This window comes from Elephantulus edwardii, unplaced genomic scaffold, assembly GCF_000299155.1.
Source record: "Elephantulus edwardii isolate Elephantulus edwardi_28Jun2011 unplaced genomic scaffold, EleEdw1.0 scaffold00202, whole genome shotgun sequence".
Classification (NCBI taxonomy): domain Eukaryota; kingdom Metazoa; phylum Chordata; class Mammalia; order Macroscelidea; family Macroscelididae; genus Elephantulus; species Elephantulus edwardii.
Genome location: NW_006399952.1, coordinates 1,935,227 through 1,962,664, shown reverse-complemented (window position 1 = coordinate 1,962,664; position 27,438 = coordinate 1,935,227). Strand labels below are relative to the sequence as shown.

The 27,438-nt window shown below is 38.9% G+C and overlaps 1 protein-coding gene across 6 annotated transcripts in view; it reads left to right on the top strand.

Moving 5' to 3' along the window:
* Positions 1-27,438, top strand: part of RIMS2 (regulating synaptic membrane exocytosis 2) — a 629,796-nt gene that overhangs the window by 589,631 nt on the left and 12,727 nt on the right. For 2 of the 6 annotated variants that reach the window (XM_006897153.1, XM_006897152.1), the window contains exon 1: positions 7,361-7,502. The exons of the other annotated variants lie outside the window; for them this stretch is intronic. In XM_006897153.1, the coding sequence (XP_006897215.1) occupies positions 7,361-7,502 (142 nt within the window). Of the gene's footprint in view, positions 1-7,360; positions 7,503-27,438 lie in introns of those variants that run through there. 6 annotated transcript variants of the gene reach the window in all.

The window sequence follows — 27,438 nt, the reverse complement described above, 5'->3', positions numbered from 1 at the left end:
GTCCTATAGGGCATCATTCTATTTTAATCATGAAAGTAAAGTTTGCATTCTTCCCCAAATAGTTATGAGTTCGTCCCTGGGTTATTAAAAAAAAAACAAAAACAAAAAAAAAACAACCAAGCAAACACAACCCAAAACCCATTTTTTTCTTTTTTTATAATAATATTTTATTGAGGTTTTTGGTGACTGTTTGCATAGCAATGTGGATTCTCATTTGACAATTTCCACATAAATTGTTCACTGACTTTAGTTACAATTATCACAAAGGGTCAATATTAGCTTTACTTGGGTTCTGCCTGTTCCTTTTCCAGTACTCTAGTTTCTCTGCTCCTTTATCTCATCTTTGCTTTCAAGTAACTTGTAAATATTTGGTCTCATACTGATTTTATTTAAGCAGAAAATTAACCTCATAGGTAACTTCTAATTTTCAAGCTACTTTATTCTTTTGCTGAAAATATGTCTCAGAGAGTAGGGTCAATACTAAGTTTAAAGAGTTACAGAGCAACAGTCCCAAAGATTCCTCTGTCAGCACTGGTCCAGTTTGTCTGGCTTACTTTTAAAGAAATTACCTATGTTTTATGGGGGGAGGGGGGGCTCCCCAGCTTCATTCCATCTAGGTCTATCTATCTATTATGTTGCTGGTCAGAACAGTCACTGGTGGTAACCAGACTCCACTAGCTCTTCTCATTCTGGAATAGACGAGGTTGTGGTTAAATAAAATACGTTTCTTCTCTCAAAAAAAAAAATATATACACACACGCAGATTCACGCCAGTTTCACTTTGAGCATAAGTGAACTGATGCTTGAGGCCAGCATCATATAGCCAGTACATTGGAGAAACAGTTACAATTATATGCAAAGTGGCCAATTTAACAACAAAACTGAGCAGCTCATCAGAAATGGTCTCTTATCTAAGATACTGTGATAAAGCTGTCCTATTGGGAGAGTTTTTCCTTGCTTATGAGAATTCATAATAGCAGATAATACTGGTTAGAAATGTTTGCCTCCAAAAATCCAATCAAAACAGTTCCATCTCATCTGCTTCGTTTCTATCCCCACCCTAAAGCCAGAATGTTGGATCTGACAAGACAGGGAAATAAGTCCCCAGGGAAAAGAGCTTCAGTAAGAAGTATATACATGATATAATACAGAAACAATTATAAAGAGAGGCAAATCAATACAGTTTGTAATTAAGGGAATATTCGGGAATGTTTTCCCTCAGCGGGAAGTTTAGTTCTGGGTTGATAAAGGAGGGTCAGCAGTTTGAGTCTACTAGCTGTTCTGAGGAAGGAAGATGAGACAGTCAGCTCCCATTAAGACATACCAGCTGGAAAACCAGTGAATCGGAATTGACTCAGTAGCAGTGGTTTTGGCTTTGGTTTATTGCTTCCTAGGTGCATTTCTACTGTTTGGCAACTCCGATGCAACACAGCTATCTTACGGAGCAGTGTTCCATAGCCCAGCCTCCTCTCTCATAGGGGAGCCTGGATGGCAAAAGATTTTGGATGTGCATCTTTGAGTCCAGATCTACGATTTACTGGCCAATATTGTTGCTGTTGTTGTTGTTATTATTGTGTGTCCTTGACTCAATTCTGACTCACAGCAAACTATTAGGACAGAGTAGACCTGCTCTAGAAGCTTTTCAGGATGGTACATCTTTCCAGAAACAGACTGCCACAGCTTTCTCCCAACACCATGGCTGGAAGATTCAAACTGACAACCTTTCAATCAGCAGGCAGGCACTTAGCCACTTGTGTCCCCAGGGCCTCTTCCTTTCTCATAAACCAAACTCAGCCCTCAGAGTCAATCCCTCAGCCACCCACCGAGTCAATTCCAAGCAAAGCTCTGAGAGTATCAACACCCCTAGGGTGTCCAAGTCTAAAGCTTGATGGAACCAGTTGGCTTGATCCTTTTCCCTCAAAAAGCTGATAGGATGGGACCACCAAGCGATTTGGTTAGCACTAGAATGTTTTGCCCATTGCACCACCAAGGGTCCTTTCTTCGCACAGAGTGCACAATGAATTATGAATAGAGATTTGGGGAAGATCTGCAAGTTTGGGCACGTTATTTCCTGCCAAATATTGAATGGCATTGCATCAATTCCAACTCACAGAACGGCACAGGACAAAGGAGTGTTGTCTCCTAGGGTCCTGGGCTGTATTTTTTATGGGGACGGATCACTAGATCGTTCCTCCTTTTGATCAATTAATGGTTCTAAGCTTCTGACCTGACAGTTAGCAGCTGGACCCCTCACCACTGCACCACCAAAGCTCCTTTTTTGCGGCTTTAATCTTTTGTATTGATTTTTGAACCTCTGTCAGTTCTAGACCATCTCTTTTTATGCCAGAGTCTTTTACTGTATACCCTTTTCTTTCTTTTGATATTTAAACATATGTAGTTGTCAGAAGCTTCCTGCTTGGCCAGAAATGGTTTTCTATATATCCTTTTCCTTCACTTAAAAAAACTGAAATCAAGTACAATTTTCACTATACTGTCAGAACTGTATTTTTAAGTATTGGTGCCTGAAATTTATGTACAATTTTTAGATCATGCTGTATTTTGTGCAAAATGGTTACACCTACAAAATTTCATGGTGCTATTATAATAGAAGAAATTGCTGGGTGACATTCACCTAGAATTCAAAAAGAATTGTTAGAACCTAAAAAAAAAAACCCTCCCCCCTTTCTGTTTCAAGTGATTTGAGAATTTTCTAACATTACTTTAAATACCTGGTATAAGTTATCAGCACTATAGCATTGGTTGGAATATCAGAACAGGAAAATTCTCAAACTTAGAAAACATCCTCACCACTTTTCCTCTCCTAGAAAAGATGGGAAAGGATATTCTTCGATGAAGCCCTATTTATCCCTATTTCCAGATTGAAGAATATACTGACAGAGACCCTTACCTTTTCATTTCATTCGCTCCTACTTTTCTGCGTACTAAGCTCATCCTTCAAGAGGCAGCTCTGACATCTCTTTTTCTGCAAAGCCTTCTTGGATCCAGCTAAATAGACTTGGCCATTCCTTACTTTGTAACCAAAATGCCTGAAACCTATCACTAATATACTGTTGATCCACTGTATTGCAATTATTTTCTTTTGTCATCTGTCATCCATGCTGCCCTCCTCCCTCCCCTAATCAGACTCTCAGCTCCTTGAGGGCCAGAACTGTACTTTGCGCATGTTTTATCTACGTATCTGTAGAAGGCATCTGATTCTCAATAAATATCTGAATAAATGCATGAGAAAGTCAAGAAAAGAGAGAAGACTGTCACACATTAGAAAGGGAACTCTGACTTATTTTAAAATTATGATATTTCATGCATTTCTCTTTTCATTGATCGTTTTAGTTCTGAAAATAACATTGTGTCTAATCTGTCTATCGACATAATTTATGAATGAACCATCCTTAATTGTGTTGGTGAAATGAAGTGTTTATGTGAATACTTTTCTTCCTCCCCCTTGGAACTGATAATTCACATCTTAAAGCTTGCATAGATGGTATATGGACACAATGAGCAATTTTTCTGAGTTTTGGATTTTATTGTTGTTATTGTGCATTTGAGGGTTTTTTTTAATTGGTTTACATCGCTTCTCTCATCTTTTTAGATGAATTTTTAGATTATTTCTCCAAAATGTGTAATTTTGACTAAATTTTATTTGGGGGAAATCTATAATCAGAGGTGAGCAAATAGAAGTGAAGAGCAAATCTCGTGGATGTGTGGATAAGGGGTTGCATTGCCAAGCCAAAAGTAAGTGATTCAAATCCATTGTCTGCTCTGCTGGAGAAAGACAGGCAGTCTCCTCCCAGACAATCTATAGCCTCTGAATATTTGAGTTGGTTCTGACTCAGTGGCACATTCTAACAGTGCAGCATGTTTTATGCCCTCTGGAGGTTCAGCTGTTTGTGATGCCTCTTGAAACCATCCCCATGACTCCTCAAACTTCTTAAGGATGCTCAGATAAGAGTTTATCATAGAATGAGAAATCATTTAAATGTATCATATTATATATAAAAGTACCTTGTGGGAAGTTCCTCAGAGGTAAAAGCATAATTCTTTCTTTTGGCAGTCCCATTGCTTAATTGTTGATGTCAGTTGATTCTTTTAAGCAATGTCCCTTGGTAGTTAAAGTATGTATTTTGGGATTAACAGGCCTGGATTAAAATCTGGGTTTCCTAATTATGACATTGGATGAATTACTTTTGCACAGTATACCCCAAACTTCCTGATTTTTAATCTTAGTTCCATTTCCTAGTAATTTATATAACCTTGGTACAGAGACTTACCTTCACTAAGCGTCCGTTTTCTTCTCTCTAAAATAAGTTTAATAAGGAATTGAGCTGGCAACTCAAAGATAGAAGGTTCAGATCCACCAGCTTCAACATGGGAGAAAGATGGACAATATTCTCCTGTGCAATCAGCTGCCTGTGAAAACTCGCTGGAAGGTCAGCAGGGTCAGTTCTGACTCAAAGATACACAACAAGAGATTATGTGGTTTTTAAGTTAGTTGATTGCGTAGCATGTAAAGTTGTTTGTAAGAAAGTTTGTCATAGAGTAAAAGGAATGGAATTGTTAGCTGTTGGCAAAATAGAAGGTCAGTGAAAACAATTAAGACCTTTAATGAGATGCATGAGCAAAATTACTACAATAATGAATTTGAACATAGTAATGATTATGGGGTTGGTATAGGACCAAGTAGCATTTAATTCTGTTACATAGATTGTCTGTGAATCAGAATGGACTCAATCACATCTAGCAAGCATGAGCTATCACTTCCCTGGCATGTAAGCACTATAATGAAGGGATTTTTGTCCATTTGTTCACCAGTATATGCCCAGCGCCTAGAATAGTGCCTAACATGTGGTAAGCTCTTAGCAAGTTGTTGAATGAATATGTATCAGTTCCTCATGATCTAAATGCAAAGATGTTTTATACAAAAGGAAACTAATTTAGGATTTTTAAAAATTGGTTTTGACTAAATAGATCATCGATACATTATATATGCTCTGGTGGTGCAATCTGTTAGGACTTGTACAGCTCCTGCCGAGCCAGAGGCACTGCACATACACCAGCGGCTCCCTAGGCTGGACATTCTCGTCCCACGTGATTCAGAGCCTCTGGAAACCTGCTAGCGGGTCAGCTATGAGTTGGTTCCCGCCCCATGACAATGACTTACTCAAAAGCACATATAGGAAAAATCTATAGTTTATTAAAAAACATTCTAATATAAATATTTCTGATTTACATGTTTTTACATATTCAGCTCAGAGTTCTACCACTTCCCTATGTTATCTGTGCTCTTCAAATATTGACAAATGCCTCACAAGTTACTCTTTATGGCTCACTAAAGGTTTGTGACTATAACAGATAAAAGGAAGGGTGATGGAGATGATTTCCAGCAGAGCTCTTTTAATTTCCAAAATTCAATGATTCTCTTTAGTCTAATGTGGAGGGGGGAAATCTCATTGATACAAAAGTTTCTATTTCCTGAATAAAAGTTGCTTGTTGTGAGAAGATGCTCAAAAAGCTTGCTAGTCTTATCAGTGTTCTTTCCGATAATCTGCAAGGCTGACTTTCTCCGTTGATTCCCGTCTTTGTTCCGACGTCAACTTGCCAATGAAGCCGACACTGACAGTGCTATATTAAATTGCTGCCTGTTTCCATACTCTTAACTTTGTGGGGTTGTGGTGTGGGGTGGTTTTTTTTTTCTTTTCATTTTCTAATTTTTTTTTCATTGATCTCTTTTTTAAACACTAGATAATATCCTGGTTTATTTATTGTGTCTCTCTGTGCCCCTAGAATGTAAGCGCCATGAGGGCAGAGAGTTTTAGCTGGCTGTGAACAATAAGATGGATAGACACACTGTCTAATGGACTGTAGTATGTGGGAGGTCCAGAGGATGACACAGCAGGGTTCTCATCTGTTGTTCATAGGTCGCTGTGAATTGTAGTTGACTTGATAACACATAAAGATAAGAAGCATTGACAAATGTTCCTGCCATAAACAAGGGTCTCGGTTAAAATAACTGGATGAGGCTTTTAAATCTCCTAGTGCATCTAGCATGTTCATAATGTTCAGGAAATACTTATTGAATGAACAAAACTATTTTTGACCCCTATAATTTATGTTTTACAAAGCACTTGTAAATTCTCTATTTACACCTACTTATCATGCTGTGACATGGCTTGGACTGGAATCACTGTGTTTTACCCTTCCACCATACTCTTTGCATTTTTTAAAAAATTGTTTTCATGGATTAGAAAACGGAAAGATTATGTAGCTTGTCTAAGGTTACAAAAAAAAGACAGTCTGACACCCAGTAAAAGAAAATAAAGAGTTGCTTTATGTCCTAAGATTTGAATGTAAAGTGCAACTTCACTCTTAACTGTTTTGTTTCTGGTTTGTGTTGGTTCCAGATTTCTGTTAAGCAGATGCTGCCTTTGCTTCAGATGTCAGGCCTTGCATTGTTGTTAGTTTTAGCAAAAATGGATTGCAGAGTATGTAACTTGAAGTAATGAAAGTATTTAAAAAATCTTGAAATTAAAACAAAATTGATGCGCATCATAGTTTTTGCTTCAGGAAATTATTGTTTTGTTTTTTCAAACCTCTCTTCCCCCTCTGTTGGGTCTTTTTCTTTTTAACAATGAACATATAAAAGAGGAAGCTTTCATTTTGCATTTCCGTGGAATCTCTTAAAACACGCTGGTCTTCAGGATTATGGTTCGAAGCAAATGTCAGTATTTCTTCCTCTCTATGCTTTTATCAGTTCAACAATTTGTAAGCCAAACTAAGGAAAAGGCAAAGTGACCGCCAAAAAATGTGAGTGTTATGTTGGCCATCTGAACAGCCCAGCTTGTAACTAGTCCCCATTCTTTGGCTTTAAGCACACAGAGGGAGAAGAGGAAGTGCTAGGGGCCTCTCCAGGTTAGCCTTGCCAGAACCTGAGGCTGGAGGCAGGAGCAGCTCCCCTGGTGAAGGTGCTGCGGCTGCCACCGCCCCCTCCGGCCGCTGATTGGCTGAGACCTCAGCATCAGCAGCATCTCCCAGTGAGGGGAGGGAAGCGAGGCTGCTCCTGGACTCCACTCCTCCCTGAGCTAAACCTTGCACTTTCTCTGGGAGCTGCTGCCACCATCTCCCCCAACAACTCCACAACCACCTCATCTGAATCCCTCCCCCAAAACTGAGATCCTGGCCGGCTGCACAGCCACGTGTCCTCTGGACAGGATCAAAGAGGCAGCGGCAAGCACCCCAAGGTCCAGTTGCACCTTCCTGGCCCCCGAAGTTCTACAGTCGCCGCACCCCAGCCGCCAAGACGCCTCGAATCTTGTACCGCGGGACAAGCGCATACTCCATCAAGATGGGCCGGCAGGGCTTGGGGGGCCCTGGCGCCCCAGGCCGTGCCATCCAGCGCTCCCAGAGCCGGAGCAGCCTCTCTGCCTCCTTCGAGGCTCTGGCCGGCTACTTTCCCTGCATGAACTCGCTGGAGGAGGAAGATGGAGGTGAGACACCCATCCTGGGTAGCAATCGTTTGTTAATGTGTCTGGGTGAAAGTGGGGAGAGAGACCTCCTGGTTGCAGTGACCCACCCCCTTCTGCTCTCCTGCTGAGCTGGGGAGAAGTCAGTGGTCCTTTTGATGGTTTCACAGGTACCACTAGAGAAGTTGAATTATCAAGTGCGTTTAAGTTGAACGGAGATATACGTTTGTGGGGGGTTGGTTGTACAGCACTTTGCAGGCACTCTATTGTGGTTTTCTTAACAGTTGCTGTTAATATTAGCATTTGACCTCAAGGATAGAAATAGTTTGGAAAACTAAAGGAAAAATCTAGCAAAATTTAGAAAGAAGCATCTAAGCCTATAAAAATTAAAGATCTTGAAGAATAAAGTGGATGTGTGGTTGATAAGGCTGATTGTGTTATGGACTCTTGGAACTTTGTTTGAAAAGGTTGTACTCTAATTATGAGCATTGGTTTTGTGTCTGTGGATTTTGGATGATGCTCTTATAATTAAGTTAATGAGAAAAACAGGAGAGAGGCCCACCCTTTCCAATGTTTCTCCAAGTGGCTGCAAGCCCTTGCAAAGTCTTGAGTAGCAGAACGTGTGTTTTCTTCATAAAGAATGTGATGTCACAATAATAAGACTAAGCAACTGGTACTGAAAATACAGCCTGTAACTCAAAGTGAGCTTTTGCCGTTAAATTACAGTGTTCTGACATTCTAAATTGTTTATTTATGTGTAGTTGTAAACTATTTGTTCTTTAGAAAGATGTATAGTCACAGAATGGTAGTTATTATCATTCTGTTACCTAGTTAATGTATGTAATAGAATTTGTTGTTCTTTTCTTCTGTAACTATCAGTGACTTCTTATTAAAGAATTTGTAATGAGCCTTGATTAGAAGAAACTAGCTACCTCTCCTAAGAAAAGGTAGAAAGACAGTTTTTCTCCTGGTCCTTTTGGGGTGAAAGGAGAAGCTTCAATATTGTAAAAGCATTCCAGTTTCCTGCTAGGTTACTGTTGCCAGAAGTTTGCTAGCCTACATTACCTGAAGGATACTGAAAATAGGGTGCTTCCTTAGAAAAGCATTACTCTTCAGGTATGCATTAACCCTTTGTTCTTGTTTGTCGATTTATCTTTCCTTTGCTTTCTATAATTAAGAAATGATTTTAATTCCAGAAAACTTGAACCCATCAGAAAATTAAAAATCGGACTATAGATGATCATCATTATAGCTTAAAAACTTCCAGTACTTACTACAAGCCAGGTACTGTTCTAAAAAAATTGCCATTTGTATAGTCTTTTAGGCCTACAACTTTTTAAGGCATTACTTTTATTGTCATCATCCCCAGTTTATAGATGAGAAAAGTGAGATAGACACTAGTTCATAAACTTGCCGGGAGCAATAAATGTAACATTTGAACCTAGGCAGTTAGTAACATCACCTATGTGCTTAACTCCAAGCTGGGCCAAGTTGTTATTTGCATATATATGTAGCTGCAGTGACATATCTAGTAAGTGGTAAATCTAGAATTCAAATCCAGAGATGCCTGAAAATACATATTTTATATAAGGCCTACATTATCCTGGCTTCATTTACCAACTTTTATTTTTTAAGTGCTATATCTTCTGTGTTGAGTTCGCTTCCAATATCGTTTTTCCCCTTGAATTTTAAATAGGATTACCCATCTGATATGCCTAGTTTATTGCATCTAATTAGTCACCATTTTTTGGCCTTAACTACAGAGGGAAAAGAGGAAGTGAATACCCATTCTATTGGAGACAGCAAGAAAAGCTTATATAAATATGAGGGTTTTTTTTAAAAAAAAACAACAGAAAATTAAAATACATTCCCCTTAATGTAGGCATACACAGACTAATCCTAAAGGAAATTCCTATATCCACACATGAACAATTGGAACACATTTCTATTCCTTAATGTGCCTTTTTGAGTTGCCAAGACAAAATATTCCAGAAAGAAGGCAGTGTTTCTAAATCGAAACATACAGTTCTACTAACTAGAGAGGAGGAACACTCTTTAAATGAGAGGTCTTTCCATGGGTTAGAATTGTTTTATAGCTAAGAGATGAAATCTTAACTTGCTCCTTTGCTTTTTGCAACACTTCTAGCACCTTTAAAAGTCCTGAAATTTTTTTTTAAGATATTTCAACATACTCTGCAGAGTTGTAAAAGTTAGAAGTCACAGCCTGGAGAAGTGATTTTTTTTTTTTCTCCTTCCTACTGTGACTCCTACACAAGACACATGAATTATGAGTGAATTAAGACACAGAATTATTCTAATGTCTGGTGAGCTCTGCTTGACTAGTGGTGGAAAATGAGCTGTTAACCCCAAAACACACAGTTTGAATTCACCAGCTGCTCTATGAGAGGAAGATGGGCAGTCTCCTTCTGTGCGATTTTGAAGCCTCTGAAAACCCACTTGATGGTCAGCTGTGCATCTGTTCCAACTCAGTTACACACAACAGCCACCATGAGCTTACCCAGGACCGTGCTATTAAAGCATTAACTATGAAATCCATTCTAATTTGTGACCAAAAGTGAGTCACTTATGACATGACTTTCACTCTGCTTAGAGAAACATTTCTAAAGAGAGTACTGTTTATTGATGAGTGTGATTTGACCAATCCATCGCATTCTTTAAGCTAGTTAAATGTTAATGGTTGTCTTTTTTTTTGTTTTTTGTTTTGCCAGAAATAATGCAGGAGCTAAGGTAGCTCAATTAGAAGCTGTCTTTCAATTTCATGTTTTCATTTCATTTTCATAATGGAGTATACAGACATTACTATATTCTACATATCTACACATACACAAAAAATCTTCCAAGACTCCATAACCTTGTCATTCATGTTGTTGTTGATGTGTACCTTAGAGTGGGAATTGACTCGGTGTTCATCCTCTGGCAGGTTTTCAGAGGAAGTCAATTGTACGAGAGGAGAAATTGGTGGATTCAAACTGTGTGCCTTTGGGATTGCAGTGCAGCTTCTTGCCACGAAGCCACCATTCTGTATTAAAAATATTTTTAAAGCAGTATGCATTAAATATATTTAGTAAGACTATTTGATATCATAGCAATAGTGATACTCTATGAGCCACAAAGAAATGCCCTCTACTTCCTTACAGCTTATCGAGTAATGAAAATAGACATTATTAGAAATACCTGTATGATAACTGTGATAAGTGGTAGGAAAGTGAAGTACAGAGTTCAGTGAGCATTTGCACTATAAAGAATTCATTTAGGAGAGAAAGGTGTCCTGAAAAAAAATGAGGGTTAAAGTCAGTTGTAAAAGTTCTCCCAGTGTCAAAACACATAAGAACTATGTGTGGATAATCTCATAAGCTTCGCTAGGATCCACTTCCTAAATAACATGCCTCCAGACACTCTATGAACTTTGATAAATGTCAATAGTTGTAGAGGAGCTTTGCGCCTTTTGTTCATAGGGTTGCTATGAGTTGTGCTCAACTGGAAGACAACAACAACAGCATCGTTAAAATATATTTTATCATAACATAAACATTTTACAATTTTTAAAACTTATCAGAAAAGATAATAGCTTACAATTCAAGTAGGCAACAGGATACGATTCTTCAGTTTATCAAGCATGCTCTCAGGCCCTTTGAAATTCATCCTTGCAGTAAGTTGGTGTAGGTCAGTGTTGTCAGTCTCTCTCAGTACTGCCGATTTTGGCATCTCCACCCCAATTCTCCAACAAGCTTGAATGAATAGCCCTGGCTCTTGCTCTGTGAGGCAGCAATCCCAGGCCAGCCCTGCCTCATGCTGGTCCCTGGTTTTCCCCTGGTGCTCTTACCCCACAGCTGCTGCTCTTGGCTAGGTCCTGGTCTGACTGCTGCAGGAATCTCATTTGCTGCTGCTTCTTTCTTCATAGTGAGATTCCCATTTTCTTCTAAACCTTCACAAGAGAACTCTGGTGGTGAAGTCTGTAGAGAGTTACACTGCTTATGCCTAAAATCCAGCAGAAACTCTTCAGGAAAAAGATGGGCGATTTCCCTCCCGTGCTGTTTAAAGCCTTAGAAATCTGATGAAGGGTCAGTTATGTGGCGGTTCCAGGCAGTAATTAAGAGTTGAAACTTGCCAAATTTAAACCTGGCAGGATAGCAAAACTGACCAATCTCATTAAGAGTCATTTGCACACCAGGTTTGCGTATATCACAGGCTGTCCTTACCACTGAAAGCAATTTGGCCAGACTCCATGACCATTGGGTGAAACTAAAATATAAACTCCTAATCTGACTTTGAAGCCCATAATCCTAACTGTACTATTTATTATTTCTTTGTTAGTACAATGCATTTCCTTGTAATTTACAGTTATACCGAGAGGAAAAAAGTATGATGGTTGTTTAGCCATCATTTAAAACAGCTATCATTTATTGTATACAATCTATGTGTCTCATTCCTTTAATTTCATGATAAATTTTTCAAGGTAGTTATTATTGTCCTCAGTCTATAAGAGTGAAAAACCGAGATTTAGGGAAGTTAAGCAACCTGATCATAAATAAATAACGGATCATAAATCACATAAATTATAGAGCTAGTTTCAATGAGGGTGAAAGCGACATTTCTCTTTTTTTTTAATAACTTGCTCTGTTTTTACTGTGAACCGTTTTGGATTTTTATAACTTCAAGGAAAATATAAGCAACAGACCCGAACAATAAATAAAAATGCAGCAACGTCCTCTTTTGGTGCGACCTTAGAAATACACGGGGGGAAGATGATGATTTAAGTAAAGTATGTGACCTGAACGTTGTTCACTTGCCTTTATGACATCTTTTTTGTATGCTTTGAAGTGATTTTTGCTTTGTTTTCATCTTTGTTCCTGGGATACTCCAGATCAATCTTTCCTGAATCTCTGTGTTTTTTAAAAAATACATAAAATTAATAATAATAGTACTTTAAGTGTTATTTAAGGGTGTATAAATTATGTTTATTTTATTATTTAATCCTACTAGATAAATATCAGCTTTACTACATTAACTAATTGACCCCAACCTTGAGTCTTTCTCCATAATATAATCTATTACCGTATGTAATACCATACAGTAATAACATCATGGACAATTTTAAGAAGAAGTATATTAAAGAACTAATTTTCTTAATCAGAGACTCAATCTTACAACTCTTCATCTATATAGATAAAGCTCTGGTAGGCTAATAGCAAAGAAGCTGCATTGCAATCCCGAAGGCACACAGTTTGAGGCCATCAGTTGATCTGCAGGAGAAAGACGGGCAATCTAATCCTATGTGATTAACTCCCTCTGAAAACCCACTAGAGGTTGGTTCCAACTCTGTCGTACACAACAACAACAATGTAGACAAAAGGCACATGCTCTAATACTGATCTGTTTCCTTGATGCTATCTTAATGTTACATGCGATTGACAGCTGATGCTTCTTTCCTGTGATGAATTTGACCTTCTTTGTTTAAAATATGTTCTGGTAATCTTAAAGAAGCCAGCCTGTCATCTTAATACTCATTAAATAAATTGACTCATTCCATTTGTTTTACGTGCTACTAAATTGAAAATTTAATTACAGTAAAGCCATTGAAAAACAGGAATTATTTTTAAAATCACCAAAAAAAAAAACTGAGGGAAAAATTCTATTCATATGATAATGAAGCTATGAGTAATTAATATACAGGTGACCTAAATGGAAAAACCTATTTCCTCCTTTAATCCTTAAGAGACAACATATCCATGAAGAAGATTATGTAAATGTTCTCGTATTTTAATCTTTATATCTAATAAATAAATTTGTTACTAATCCTACCCATCTGACTTTTTTAGAAGTCCAGAAATTTGCAGTCACTTTCATAGTAAAAAATCTTCATATTCTTAAATTTAACTCTTATAAGTGTACACATCATACCTACTACAGTAACTGTTGAGTGTCTGTCAATACACCTACTTCTTGTTGTTCTATGTTGTTGAGTTGAGTTGTGGAGATGAACAATAGCTCTATACCCTGCACTGTCTTGAGCCAGTCTCACTGTTTCTGACACACTTGCCCCCATTGCCACAGTCACAATGACAATCTATCTCATCCAGGGTCTTCCTTTCCAGTGCCGACCCTCCCCTCTTCCAAGCATGATGTCCTTCTCCAAAGACCAGTCCTTCTTGGCAATATGCCCAAAGTATGTGAGATAGAGCTTCATAATCTTTGCCTCCAAAGAGCAACCTGGTTTCACCCTCTCCAGGACATTCTTATTTGTTCTCATGGGAAGTTCAATTTTTTTAAATTAAGTAAATGTTTAATACTCGCCATTTATCAACCACTTTGTTATTACACATTTCATATTTGCTATAATACTAAAAATCGCACAACTATTTTGTGCTTTAGTGACATTTGGCAGTAGCAAATGCCAAGGTGCTAGACACAGGACTGCTGGGTAGGACGATATGTCAGCTTGGCTGAGACATGCTTCTCAATGATTTGAAAGTTGGCTAATGATGTACTTTGACAGTTTTATGATGATATAGCCATTCACTGTCTTGCAATCTGATGTCATCATCTTCCATTTTTGTATAATGCATTTCTCACATAATGATTTTTTCTTTGGAATGTAACCATGTACATAATTGATGAGTAGGTGTAATATCAGCGTATAATTCTGTCATTTTTAAAAGCTGAATATCAATATAACTGACTGCTATCCATTACTTTTATACTGCTTTTAAATATAAACATACGATCTAGAATTTTTTAATTCTGTCATCTTAGATTTTTAGGTATCTTCATAGTAGTTACTAGGACCTCATTTATAAGCTATGAATCTCTCTCTCCCTTTAGTGAATATTATTTCTGCTTTATTATGATTGAGTATATTTATTAGGATATTTTGAAATTAACTCATACCATTTTAGACAGTAATATATTATTTTTCTATTATATTTACATTCTAGGAAAATAAAGAGTAGCAAAGATTTTTTTTTCTGTTTAGAAGTTAAAGAAATAATTCCACTCATAAATATTACCTTTCTTCTTTTTAACACTTTATTTCTTGGGCATCTCTCTGTGTCTTCCCTTTATTTAGTGATATTGTATTCATCATCTCCTTATTAAATATTTTCTTGCCTTTCATTGATCTTAATATATATCTGTTGTCTACTTATTGATTTCCCCCTTCTCCTTGTTTTTTAAATAAATCTAAGATTCAGATTCTTTGATTGCCCAAGTAGTATATTTGAAGGAATCTGAAAATTTAACATTAAAGTCAAGTTTCATTACAATTAACTGTCATCCTTCCATAGACTCATGAGGGAGGGAAGGAAGGAAGGAAGGAAGGAAGGAAGGATGGATCACCAATTGGAATTGGGACAAATTGGAACTTTCCTATGTTTTGTGTGTTGTTAGGTGTCATTGAGTTGAGTACAACTCATAGCAAACCTATAAACAGCCAACCCAAAACCTGCTGCATCTTGTACCATCCTCATCATCCCTGACACACTAGAGCCCATTGCTGCAGTCACCCTGTCAATCCATCTCAATGGGGTCACTGACCCTCCATATTTCCAAGTATGATGTCCCTTTCCAAGGAGCAATCTGGGATATAACTTTGTTCTTCTGGAAATCCTCTCCAGCACCACAATTCAAAGACATCACTTCTTCTCCCATCATCCTTATTCATTGTCCAGCTCTCTGATGTGTAGCAAGTAATTGAGAAGACGATGGTGTGTAGTAACGTATAAAAAAACTCATCTGAATGTTTTGACAGCATTCTATAGCTACCATGGACTGACTGTAATGTATGCTCTCTGCAGTTAGTAAGTAGATAGACCTTTATTATTGATCAGGTCAATTATTGTTGTTGTTATTGTTGCTGCTGTTGTGTCATTGAGTCATCTGCGACCCATAGTGACCCTATGTACAGCAGCTCTGAACCCTACCCTGTCCTGAGACAGTCTCACTAATTCCGACACACCAACCCACATCGCCCCAGTTACTGTATCAATCCATCTCATCCAGGTTCTTCCTCTCCTGCATTGTCCCTATACCCTTCCAAGCATGAAGTCCTTCTCCAAGGACCAATCTCTCCTGGCCACATGACCAAAGTATGTGAGACGGAGCTCCAGAATCCTAGCCTCCAGAGAGAGACTTGGTTTCACCCTCTCCAAGACAGACCTATTTATTTTTTTGGCAGCCCATGGTATATTCAAGACTCTTCTCCAGCACTACAACTTGAAGGCACCGATTGGTCTTCTGTCATTCTTAGTCATTGTCCAGAGAATCCTATAAATATGTTCTGTCTCAAATTGTAATGGTTTTTTAAAAGAAAGGTGAAAATTAATGAGTGCTATAAAATGATAGTATTTAAACAAAGAGAAACAGAAACTAAAAGTCATAAAATCTAGTTTTAAAATACCAATTATAAAGATAATAGATTTTATATAATAAGAGTAAAATGAAGGGACTATATATTTTAGCCATTTCAGTCATCTTGGTCCTTTTTTTTTTTAAATTAAGGACCAGAGAACTGACAATATCCAGACAGTAGGCCAGATATAAGACAAGAAGTCAACGGCTCTCCAGCACTGGAGAAAGAAAGCTCACCCATCCAAAAAAAGTCTTCAGTACTCACTTCTTCCTATCCAATTGGTGCCTGATTGAATATATTTAGTTGATATTTGAAAACTTTATTCTTCACAAGAGTAGCTATAAATGTGGATATTTACTTAAAATCTCCATTTCATAATGTTGCCTCGATGCCTTTAAGTTGTGGTGCTGGAGAAGTCTTGAACATATTATGGACCACCAAGAGAACAAATGGGAACTAAGTTTCTCCTTAGAGGCTAGGATTCTGAAGCTCCATCTCACATACTTCGGACATGTGGCCAGGAGGGTCCATTCCTTGGAGAGGGACATCATGCTCAGAACGGTAGAGGGACAGAGCAGGAGATGAAGACTCAGGAATGAGATGGGTTGGTACAGTAACTGCGGCAATGGGATTAGGTGTCTCAGGATCAGTAAGACTGGCTCTGGACAGGGCAGACTCCAGAGCTGCTGTACATAAGGTTGCTATGAGTGACAGGTGACTCAACAGCACATAACAACAACTAAATAAAAAATTTGAAGCATGACTTGGTCCAAATAATGCCTACCTGTTGACCAGGTATATCCAGGAATATCCCTTGGCATCTTCCTATACATTTCCTTCCTAATTCTTCTCAGTTCTTTTTTTCCATTCTTATTTTCATCTCCATAATTCAGAACTTGGTCAGATAACTTTTGAAATCATGTGACAGCCTCTTTACTGCTGAACCTATCTCCAAATCTCCCCACTCTGATCTGATCTAACCGTCCAGGACCTTTATCAGTTCTCTCACACAATGTCTTGACCTTGGCACTGCTTCCACAAAAATCTTCAACTGATTCCTGACATTCAAAGTCTTTAAAAATTTATTCTTTATGTAAAAGTTAGCTTTCCCTGTTTCCCAAGGACGTTTCAAATCAAACCAAACCCAGTGCCTTTTGGTTGACTCCAATTCATATCAGCCCCATTTGCTTCAAAGTAGAACTGTGCTCAATAGAATTTTTAAGACCAAGACCTTTCAGAACTGGATCTTGTGACCTTTCTTCTGAGGTATTTCTAGAGGAATTAGAACCATCAACCTTTCAATTAGTGGTCAACAGCTTAACCATTTCCCACTAAGACTTCTCCAAGACTCTTTGGGAACCCTATTATCTAAACACATTACATTTTCTTGTGTTCTGCATCTCCAGTATTAGTTCGTGACTTTCTATTTTTCCTCTACCACTATACATGTTTCCTGTCTAGTTGTCCTTTGAAGCTTAGCTCATATTCTATCTTCTTTATTAAATATTCAGATGCTATATGAGTTCCTGGAGGTGGAGGGAAAAGTATGAGGGCTTAAAGTTAGACCTGAGTGTGATATATTGGCTCTACTCTTTCCTGTTTTGTGATCCAGCAAGAAGTTTAATTTCTGTGAGTTTTCCTTTCCTCATTTGCCTGAGAGATGTGCATAGTAATAGCTAGCTGGTGGGAGGAATGTGAAAATTTAGAATAATGTTTAAAAAGTGCATACTTAGTGACTACTGTGAGGAGTACATGGTTATTATACCTTATGGTTATTATACTTATGATGGCATTCAAAATAATTTTACCTTTTTCTGAACCTGCAGATTTGTACTGTCCAATATAAGAACCACTAGTTGCATGTGGGTATTTAAATTTAAATTCATTAAAGTTAAATTCCATTAGAAACATAACCCCCTAGAAACATAACATCGCCCTAGCTGTAAGTGCTCAGTATCTACATATGCATGATGCCTTATTATTGGACACTTATATCATCAGCACAGAAAGGGCAGCTCAGATCCTTAATAGTATTTATGTGTTTACCGTCTTGTCCACTAAACTGTCAGATCATGTCATCAGAAAACATAAGATCAGGTGTTACATATCTTTATTATTCTTGACCTTACACCTCATATGTCTCAGCAGATATGTTAGTGAATAAAGAACAAGAGTCTGGTTCATCTCTATGTTTGTATCATAGAGTAGTTCAAAAGTTTTTAGATCTGGAAGTGACCACGTTGACTAAACAGCTGTCTCCATCTTGCAGTACAGTATGCCTGAATGTTAGGCCTTGTTTGTGCTAAGCCTGGCAGTTGAGTGTACTTACCTCCATAGAAACTAGGAACACTTTTTTTTCTGTCATGAATTATTAATGAAACATGTATATTCAATATGTTTCAGTTAGGAGTGCTTCATTTCAATCAACAGAAACCAACTCTGGCAATTTAGGCAGAAAAGGTATGTGCTAAGGAGTATTGAACGGCTCATGGAATCTCTCAGGAGACTGAAGGACCCAGACTAACAGCCAGGATTGATGCCCAACGTGATGCCCTACTGTCACTGCTCAGCACAGACATTATGCTTGCAACATTGGCTACTGCTACTGCTCCTGGAAACTAGATTCGTGGCCGCCATCCTTGCGAGAGCAGAAGCAGGCAGTGCCTCGCTTCTTACTAGCATCTAAGTGCGGGTTAATGGTATCATCTTAGTGCGGGTTAATGGTATCATCTTAGTGCGGGTTAATGGTATCATCTAAGTGCGGGTTAGTGGTATCTAATCCACAAGGCCTCAGCCTTATACTCATGCTCTAATTGCAACACAAGTTGAACAAAAACAATACGTGACAGTTTCAGCATCTGCAATTGCAAGATGGAATGCTTTTCATACCCTGTCATGGCTCTCATGGGGAAATACCTGAAATGCTGGTGAGCCAAAAACAAAACAAAACAAAAATCCCTATATTCACTTAACAATGTAGTTGTTGTACATTAAAAGCAATGAGTTTAGCATATTTAGTCATTTCCATTTTTTTCAATGATTTGCCTTTAGTTATTTTTCTGATTGTTCAGTTAAACATAATGAGTCAGGAAAGGAAAAAGTGGTAGAAGGAGCTTAAGGTAAAGGAGAGGATTCTCTTAATTTTAACTTTATTTACAGATTTGGGTGCCAAAATACAGATGTTAAATAGAGGGACAGGGACACTCTTTTTTGTACACAGAGTATGGCTAAACTTACTGGGGGAAAACCTTAAAGCCTCATCCATTTATTGCAGGCAAATCAAAATCTGGGCTCTTTAAGTAGTTTGTACTTTCATCACTGTTGAGTCAGAACCAACTCGTAGTGGACCCTCCACTGGGTTTCTCCTCACACAGGAGGAGAATGGCATTCTTACTAACTCAGAGCTATGGGGATTTGAACGGCCAGAGGGACATGCCCTATGGGTTGGCAGCACAACTCTCTATGGACTACGTGACCAGAGCTCAGAGCTCTCTCATATCCTGATGCCACTATTCGTATTATCACTTACTCACTTGATGCTGTTGAGTCAGAACTGACTCATACCTGACCCTCTAGCAGGTTTCCAGGTGTTGTAAATCACATGGGAGGAGATTACACATCTTCCTTTCTCAGAGCTGCTGGTGAGTTCGCACCACCAGAGAAGCACGACCTTTGGATTAGCAGCTTCACTCCCTGCCCACTCGGCCACCAGAGCTCCCACTAGATGTAATTTGTGTTATGTTGTTGCTGCTCTAATGAGCCATCAAGTCAACTTCCAACTTATATGGACTCTGTGAGTAATAAATGGACACTTCGTCCTGTCCTGTACCACCATCATGATCTCCCACATGCTTGAGCCCATTGCTACAGTCACTATGGGGGGTGCCCCCCTCTTTCTCTGACCCTCCACCTTTCCAAGCATGTCTTTTTCCACGGATTGGCCTTTCCTGATAACGTGCCCAAACTATGTGAGGCATTTTTACTATCCTTACCTGTAAAGAACACCCTAGTTGCATTCTTCCAAGCCATATTTGTTTGTTTTCTTGGCAGTCCATGGTGTATCCCCTCAACAAGATGAACTGACACAGTGACTGTAATAGTGGGCTCAAATGTGTCAGAGACGATGGGAATGGCACAGGTTAGGGCAGGGACCGGGTCCACTGTCTATAGGATCATTCATATGTCGCAATCAATTCAGTGGCCCTTGACAACAACAACTTCACCAATACTACATTTCAAAGGCATTGATGCTTCTTGGGTCTTCCTTATATGTTGTCAAACCTTCAAGTGCTTTTTCCATACTTTGAGAACCTGTAAATCAAAAGACCATTTATCTGCTTTCAATCCAGTTTGCATAGTAGAGCAACAATAGGTTAACAAAATAAAAATTCTCATGCACACACAGTCGTGGCATCTAGAAGCATGCCTCTGGAAACTCTATGAACTTTGAGAAATGTCGATAGTTACAGAAAGGCTTCAGGCCTTCTGTTCATAAGGTCACTCTGAGTTGTTAGGAAATCTAAGAAGAGACAGTGGCCCCTCACATCCATTCTTGGTAGGGAAGCAAGTACGGGTGTCAGTGGAACAATGCATAACCAATGAAGGAGATGGCAGGGTTTTTTAGTTTTTAAAACCAAGAAGTGGAAGCAGTTATGGTTTAACTTGCAGTAGTTTGGATTTGATTGTTTCCTAATGGGCTTTAATGTAATATCCCCTTTGGTATAACAATAGGAACACCAGAACAGGAGAATAGCATAAAAATAACAGATGGTTAGCAGTGAGCTATCATTTCTTATATTTTCAAATACAAGTATGATAAGCCATCTATGTAGAACAAAATGATCTTACTTGTCTTATTGGGATTTGTTTCTCATTAAATTTCAAGATTAATTCGATTTCATTGTGGAAACTACTGTTCTGGCCTTCTGCTGGGTGCAGCCTCATTTGTTTTGTGGTTGACTATCAAAGAACAGGACGTCAAGGCCCTTTTCAACTGCCCATAATGGTCATTCCACAGTTTTTCACAATTTATTTGGTACTATTTGACTACTATGACATCACTTGATGAAAGCTGTACTTTTTGGTGTGGGTAGGCCTGAAGGAGCATGCTGAGATAGAAGTATATGTGTACCTTAAAGGGAATAGCTATTGCTGATACATTGGTTGCAATTTTGTCCTAAGTACATGTTACCATCATGTTCACAGGGTTAGAATTTAGCAGTGAAGCTGAAGTTTCCTCATTTTGCATGAGACACCAAGAGAACATAAATGGTTTGAATCTCAAGTTTGCTGATAAAATTATTCCTCTGAAGATTGTTTGGTGACACAGGGGGAGTATTTGACTATGTTTCTCACATCACTCATCATTATTCTGGAGTGATCGGTTAGTGTCCAAATTCCTATTGAAGATGGGAATTGGAGAAACAACCATAGGCTTTGGAATTGCCAAAATTCAGTTTCAAAACTCACCTCTGCTGTATGCCCATGTGTCACACGGGCATTTTCCCTTTGTATCGATGGACTATCAGTGGAAGTCACCATAGTGCCAAGTTGACATAGATTAAGTATCAGAAGTGTTTGCATATCTCATTAATTCAAGAAACAGCAGTTTTTCATTCTCTTTCTTGATTTGAATTTAGTAATTCTATTTCTCCCAACTTTTCGTTAAAAAGACCTCCAAACTATCTGTTTACTAAAAGGAATATCCCAGTGAATATCTACTGCATAGATTAACCAACTAGGTTTTCTCTCTCACACTATTAGATAAATAGATACGCTGATTGATGGACCTAGTTTTAGTGTACTTTGTTTACTGCACTTCATAGACTAAATGTTTTGCAAATTGAAAGTTTAGGACAACCTTGTGTTACACAAGTCTGTCATCCTTTTTTCCTACCGCATGTGCTCACTCCATGCCTCTATAGTGTCAGATGTTTTCATACTGCTACCACACATTTAACAGACTTGCACTGTAAGCATAACTTTATTTGCATTGGGAAACCAAAAAGGATCCTTGGTGGCACAGTGATGTACTTGTTATGCTGGTAATCAAAAGGTCAGAGGTTCAATTTCACCAGCCATGCCTTAAGAGAAAGATAAAGCAAGCTACTCTTGTTAAAACTTGTTGTTGATGATGATGTGTACTATCAAATGGGAACTGACCCAAAGGTGACCTCCAGCAGGTTTTCAGAGGCAGGAAATGAACTGTTTTTAATTAATAGGAAAAGAATGCCCATCTTTCTCCCACAGAGCATCTGGTAGATTTGAACCATGTGCCTTTGGGATGGTAGCGCAGCTTCTTACCCCTAGGAAACCAGAGCTTCATATGATTTTGTCACAACTTATAGCCTGAAAAATCCAAATGGAGAGTCAAAATCAACTAGACAGCACTAGGTTAGTAGATTTGGGGAAAACCAAATAATTTGACACTTTATTGTGATCTTCCTTCTACTTTGGTGGTCTGGAGTTAAACCCACAGTATCTTCGTGTCTGTGTGTGTGTGTATGTGTGTGTGTCCATTATGTAGTAGTTGATTTTGACTCATAGAACTATGTTCATAGGCCTCCCCAGGTTGCTACCTTTATGAAAGCAGACTGCAACATCATTGCCCTGTGGAATTACTGGTGAATTCAAATTTCCTGCCTTTCTGTTAACAACTTGAGCATTTACTCACTCTGACACCAGGGCTTCATGTGTGTGTGTCCATGTTCACTCTGGGATGTATTTTTGCTGACATTATGATACCTCACTGTTAAGTACTTTAGCATGCACCTCTTCATTTAGACACACACACCACCCACACCCCCCACACCCCTACATAAACAAGAAAATTCTTTACTTAAGCTTATTGTTCCCGCAGTTTTTTGTTGCTGTTCCTTTTCCTCCTCGGTCTAACACTCAGTCACATTTCATTCATGTGGCTGTGACGTCTGCAATATCTTTTTAAAATCTACACCAGTACTTTTGCTTTTTTTCATGGCTGTGATCCTTGAAGCCAGACCTTGTAGTATGTCCAGATTTTGGATTTGTCTGCTTGTTTTTTCTATTTCTCATGTTTCCCTTTTCAGAATAGGCTAGGTTTATGCTGTCTTATCAAGTATCAAAAAAAATCTGTGCCTTAATACAAAAGAATTTTTGTCGTTTTCTTGCTGCAAATCCTAGGAAAATTATAAAGACTCCAGTGCTCAGGACCTAAGTCAGGCTGACAGAGGCATCTGTTGCCATGTGCTTTCACAGTCACTAAGACAGAGGAAAGAGACGTCGGTAAATCACATGTTAAATCTTCGCTTGGATGCCTTTATTCCAGGGGTTTTCTTTCTGTCTTTAGAGAGCTGATTATATTTATTGTATACTCTGACAAACAAAATATAAGTGCACACAAACCTTCACTTGCACGCTTTAATTATCTAGTGTTGCTATAAGAGATCCCACATGTGGATGGATGCCTTTGACAAACAGCAGTTTGTTTTCTTACCACTTAGGAGGTTAGAAGTCCAAAATCAGGGTTCCAGCCCTAGGAAAGAGCCTGTGCTCTCTGTCAGGAGTAGAGGCAAGTCCTTATTTCCTTCAACATCGCCTGTGTTCCCTGGAAACCTCTGGAGCCTTCCCAGGTAACGAGGAGCTTCACCACCTGGGGGCCTAGATCCAAAAAACATGCTCCACTCGTGGTAATTAGTTCTTCTTGATACTGAAGTACCTTCTGTCAGCTTCCTTTAGTCCTGTATTAGCTCTCTCTTCCCCCTCTCATTGCCCTTGAGTCAGAACCAACTGAAAGTTGACTCTCTATTGGATTTCGAAGACAGTAACTTGAATCGGAAGAGATTGACTATCATACTCCTGAGTACCCATTGGTGGGTTTGAAGCACCAAAGAGGCTTGATCTTTGGATTAGCAGTGGAACTTCCTATAGACTCTGCCACCAGAACTCCATGTTGGCACACTGGTTAAAGCCACAGCATGTTTAAAGACTAAGGTGTGCCTGATCCAATCATGATAGTTTCAGTTATTTCCTGTGCGTCTGAAAGTTGACCCTGAATAGGGTTGGCAGAATTGATGCCTTTGGGTTGTGGTATTGGAGCAGGGTTTTTGTATATCCCGTGGACAGCCAGAAGAACAAATTAAGTCTATCTTGGAGGAAGTGCAACCAGAGTGTTCCTTAGAGGAAAAAATGGTGAAACTACATCTCACGCACTTTGACATGTTGTTGGGAGGGGCCAAGCCTTGGAAAAAGGCATCAAGCTGGCAAAGTTGGAGGGTCAGCAAAAGAGAGGAAGACCCCTCCCCAACAAGATGGATTGACACAGTGACTGTAACAATGGGCTGGAACATATCAGAGACACTGAGGATGGCAGGTGATAGGCCAAGGTTAGGATGTTCATAGGATCACTGACTTATAGTCAACTTGATGGTACCTACTAACAGTATATGCCATACCCTGAGAGTACTCCCCTTATGTCCAATAAGGCCTTACATGAAATTAAAGTGTGTTATGGTCCACTTTTGATCTTCCTATAATTGTTTGGTTTATCAGAAATGGGGGTCATTTTGTAGCCCCCATTATATCCTTATCTATAGGGAGCTATGAGCCATACTCCACTTGCAAGCACCACCAACTGCTGATGTCCTAGTGATGAGTTGTTGCCCTACTGACCCAGACATATGGTCCACCAACTGCTCTGCTAATGGGAAGTCTCTTCCGTGTGATTTACAGCCTCTGAAAACCCACTGGAGGATCAGCTATGAACCAGTTCTGACTCCATGACACCTAAAAACAACAACATATATGGGGTGGGGGGCAGGGGGCAAGGAAACAATTCAGTAAAAATCTTCTACAAAGTCCTCCACTTTCTCATTCTGTAAGTGAGTAGATGAGCTGCAAGGAAACCACGTCCCTATAATTTTTTCGAAAATACTTGTAATGAGTAATTGGGGGAATTCTCAGTTTTTCAATAGAGGGCTCTGGTGGCATAGTCTGTAGGGACTTGTGCTGTGAATCCCAAGGGCAGCCCCTCTCTAGCTGTTCAAATCCACCACTACTCCAAGGTAGAAAGATGAACAGTCTCCTGTGTGATTTACCGCCTTGGAAAACATGCTGGAGGATCGGTCTGAGTTGGTTCGAGCTGGAAGGCAATGAATTGTTTGTTGAAGTTTTTAAAGCACATTTAACATTATTTCAATGCAATACAAGAAGCTTCACTAAATAATACTCATTCTAAAACTTAATTATTTGGTATGTTTTTATTGTAATTAGATGCCTTCAAGTCAACCAAAACTCCAAGCAACCCTATGAAACAAAACATATCTGAATCATATCCTATCCTGAACCATTTGCAAGATCTCGGTTATGCCCAAGCCCATTGTCATGATTGTTTCAAGCTGTCTTGTTAAAGGTCTTCCTCTTTTTCGAGGATTCTCTCTCTTTCCCAGATTGACGTCTTTATCTAAGAATTGACCCCTTCTGAAAGTATACTCTAAGTTGTGAGAAGAAATTTCACCATCCTTCCCTGTGAAGAGCCATCTGGTGTACTTCCTCCAAGATGGATTTGTTTGTTCTCTTGGCAGCCCATGAGTTCTTTTTTAGTTGGTATTGTTGTCAGTATGGACTGAGGCTCAATGTCAAGAAGACAAAGATCCTCACCACTGGACCAATCAGTAGCATCAGGATGGATGGCGAAGAGATTGAGAATTGGGAGGAGGGGAAGACCCTCTATGAGGTGGATTGATTCAGTGACTGGGGTAATCAGGATGGGTGTGTCAGAGGCATTGTGATTGGCACAGGATAGAGCAAGGTTTAGGGCTGTTGTACATAGGGTCTCTATGAGTCGCAAGTGACTCGACGGCACATAACAACAACATTGTTAAGTGCCATTGAGTCCACTGCAGCTCTTAATAACCTATGAAGACAGCTCTGAAACTTGCTCTATCATGTGATATCCTTATTATCTCTGATATATAAAAGCCCTTTGTTAGTCACTATGAGTCCATCTTGTTGGAGTTCACCCTTTCTTTTTCTGACCTTCCACTTTTCCTGGCATAAGGTCCTTTTGCCAGGACCTGTCCATCCTGACAATGTACCCAATGGAAATGAGACAAAATTCCACCATCCTTGCCTCTGAGGAGCACTCTAATTGAAATTCTTCCAAGATAGGGGTATTTGTCCCTTTTTGCAGTCCATAAACTTGTCAGTCCTCTTCTCCAACACCACAATTCAAAGAATTTTATATAGGATGAGAAAATAAAGCATACACATTCTGATTTTTAGCATTGACCACGAGTCCTCAGCTTCACAAATTGTTCTTCGTAACCCAGAAAATCCTGGATCTAAAGTTAGTATATCTCCATAGGAGTTAAGACCTTCCAGATGAATGCAGTCCAATATCATCCAAGACTTGAATACGTGTGACCATAAGTTTTGGCATGTTAGAATGAACCTAATCTTTGAAGAGTTTCCAAAATCAGTAACATGGAGGGCCACTTGATACTTGTTGTCAGGTAAACTCAGGATTTCCTGGTTTTCAGATACTAGTTGGGAAATGTTGCCCCCTTTCCTTCTATTTAACTGTACCTTTCTTTTAACACAGACAGTGCTGAGAAAATGCGCTGTCGGGCAAGCAGACCAGAAAAACAGGGACACATCCTTTGTCCTGCTATCTGCCTATGATGCTTTGCAATTCAAGAACTTGATTTTTACCTACAAGGATTGTCTCTAAATGCTTTTTGTCCTTAAAATACCTACCCCCAGAGCAGTCTGCTTAAGGTTTCAACAACAAAATCTGGATGTTAGTACTAAGACTTATTCCGTGAGTATTTTTAAACATCTCAGTGTACAAGTATGCATGATTAGTTGTGTATGTGTGTGTGTTTCCAATTTTTCTTCAAATTATCACTATTTAATCACAGGCTAATCCACCTATTTAGAGCATAGTGAGTTTTCCCTTGCCACCTAACAGTTATCATAAATTTAGAAGCTTACCACAGCACCCATTTATTAATTCACGGTTCTGAAGGTTACAAGTCTGCCATGGGTTGGCTTATTCCTGCTCAGATTTGACATTATGGCTAGAATCATGACATGGTAAACATCAGGCCATGTAGAGGGTTTTGTCTAGAAGCTGCTGGAACATCCCCTTTCTAAGTTCATTCAGGTTGTTAGCACAACCCAGTTCCTTGTGTGTATAGTTTGAGGTCTCATTTTTCTAGCTAGCTCTACCCCCAGTGTTGTCTCTTTATCTGGAAGCCACTCTCAGGCCATTACCTTTTCTCCTCCTCCATCTTCAAACCAGCAAAGATGCATGGAATCCTCTTACCTCTACTGCCAACCAGCCAGCAAAAACACTGCTCTTAAAGGGTTCAAGGATTGGTAGACCAAAAGAAAAAAAATTCTCTTTTCTCCAGATCAATGTAATTAATAAATTCATTATCAATGTAATTAATTAATTAAATCTTCAGAATCCTTTTGCCATAGAAAGTAACAAAGTCATGAAGGTAGAGGGAAGGCTTCTTAGAATTGCCTGCCTCGTTTAGCGTATAAAGACATTCACTGTTCTATACATTCCTTTTTTAGATTGAATAACATGAAAAATCCTTTTGAGCA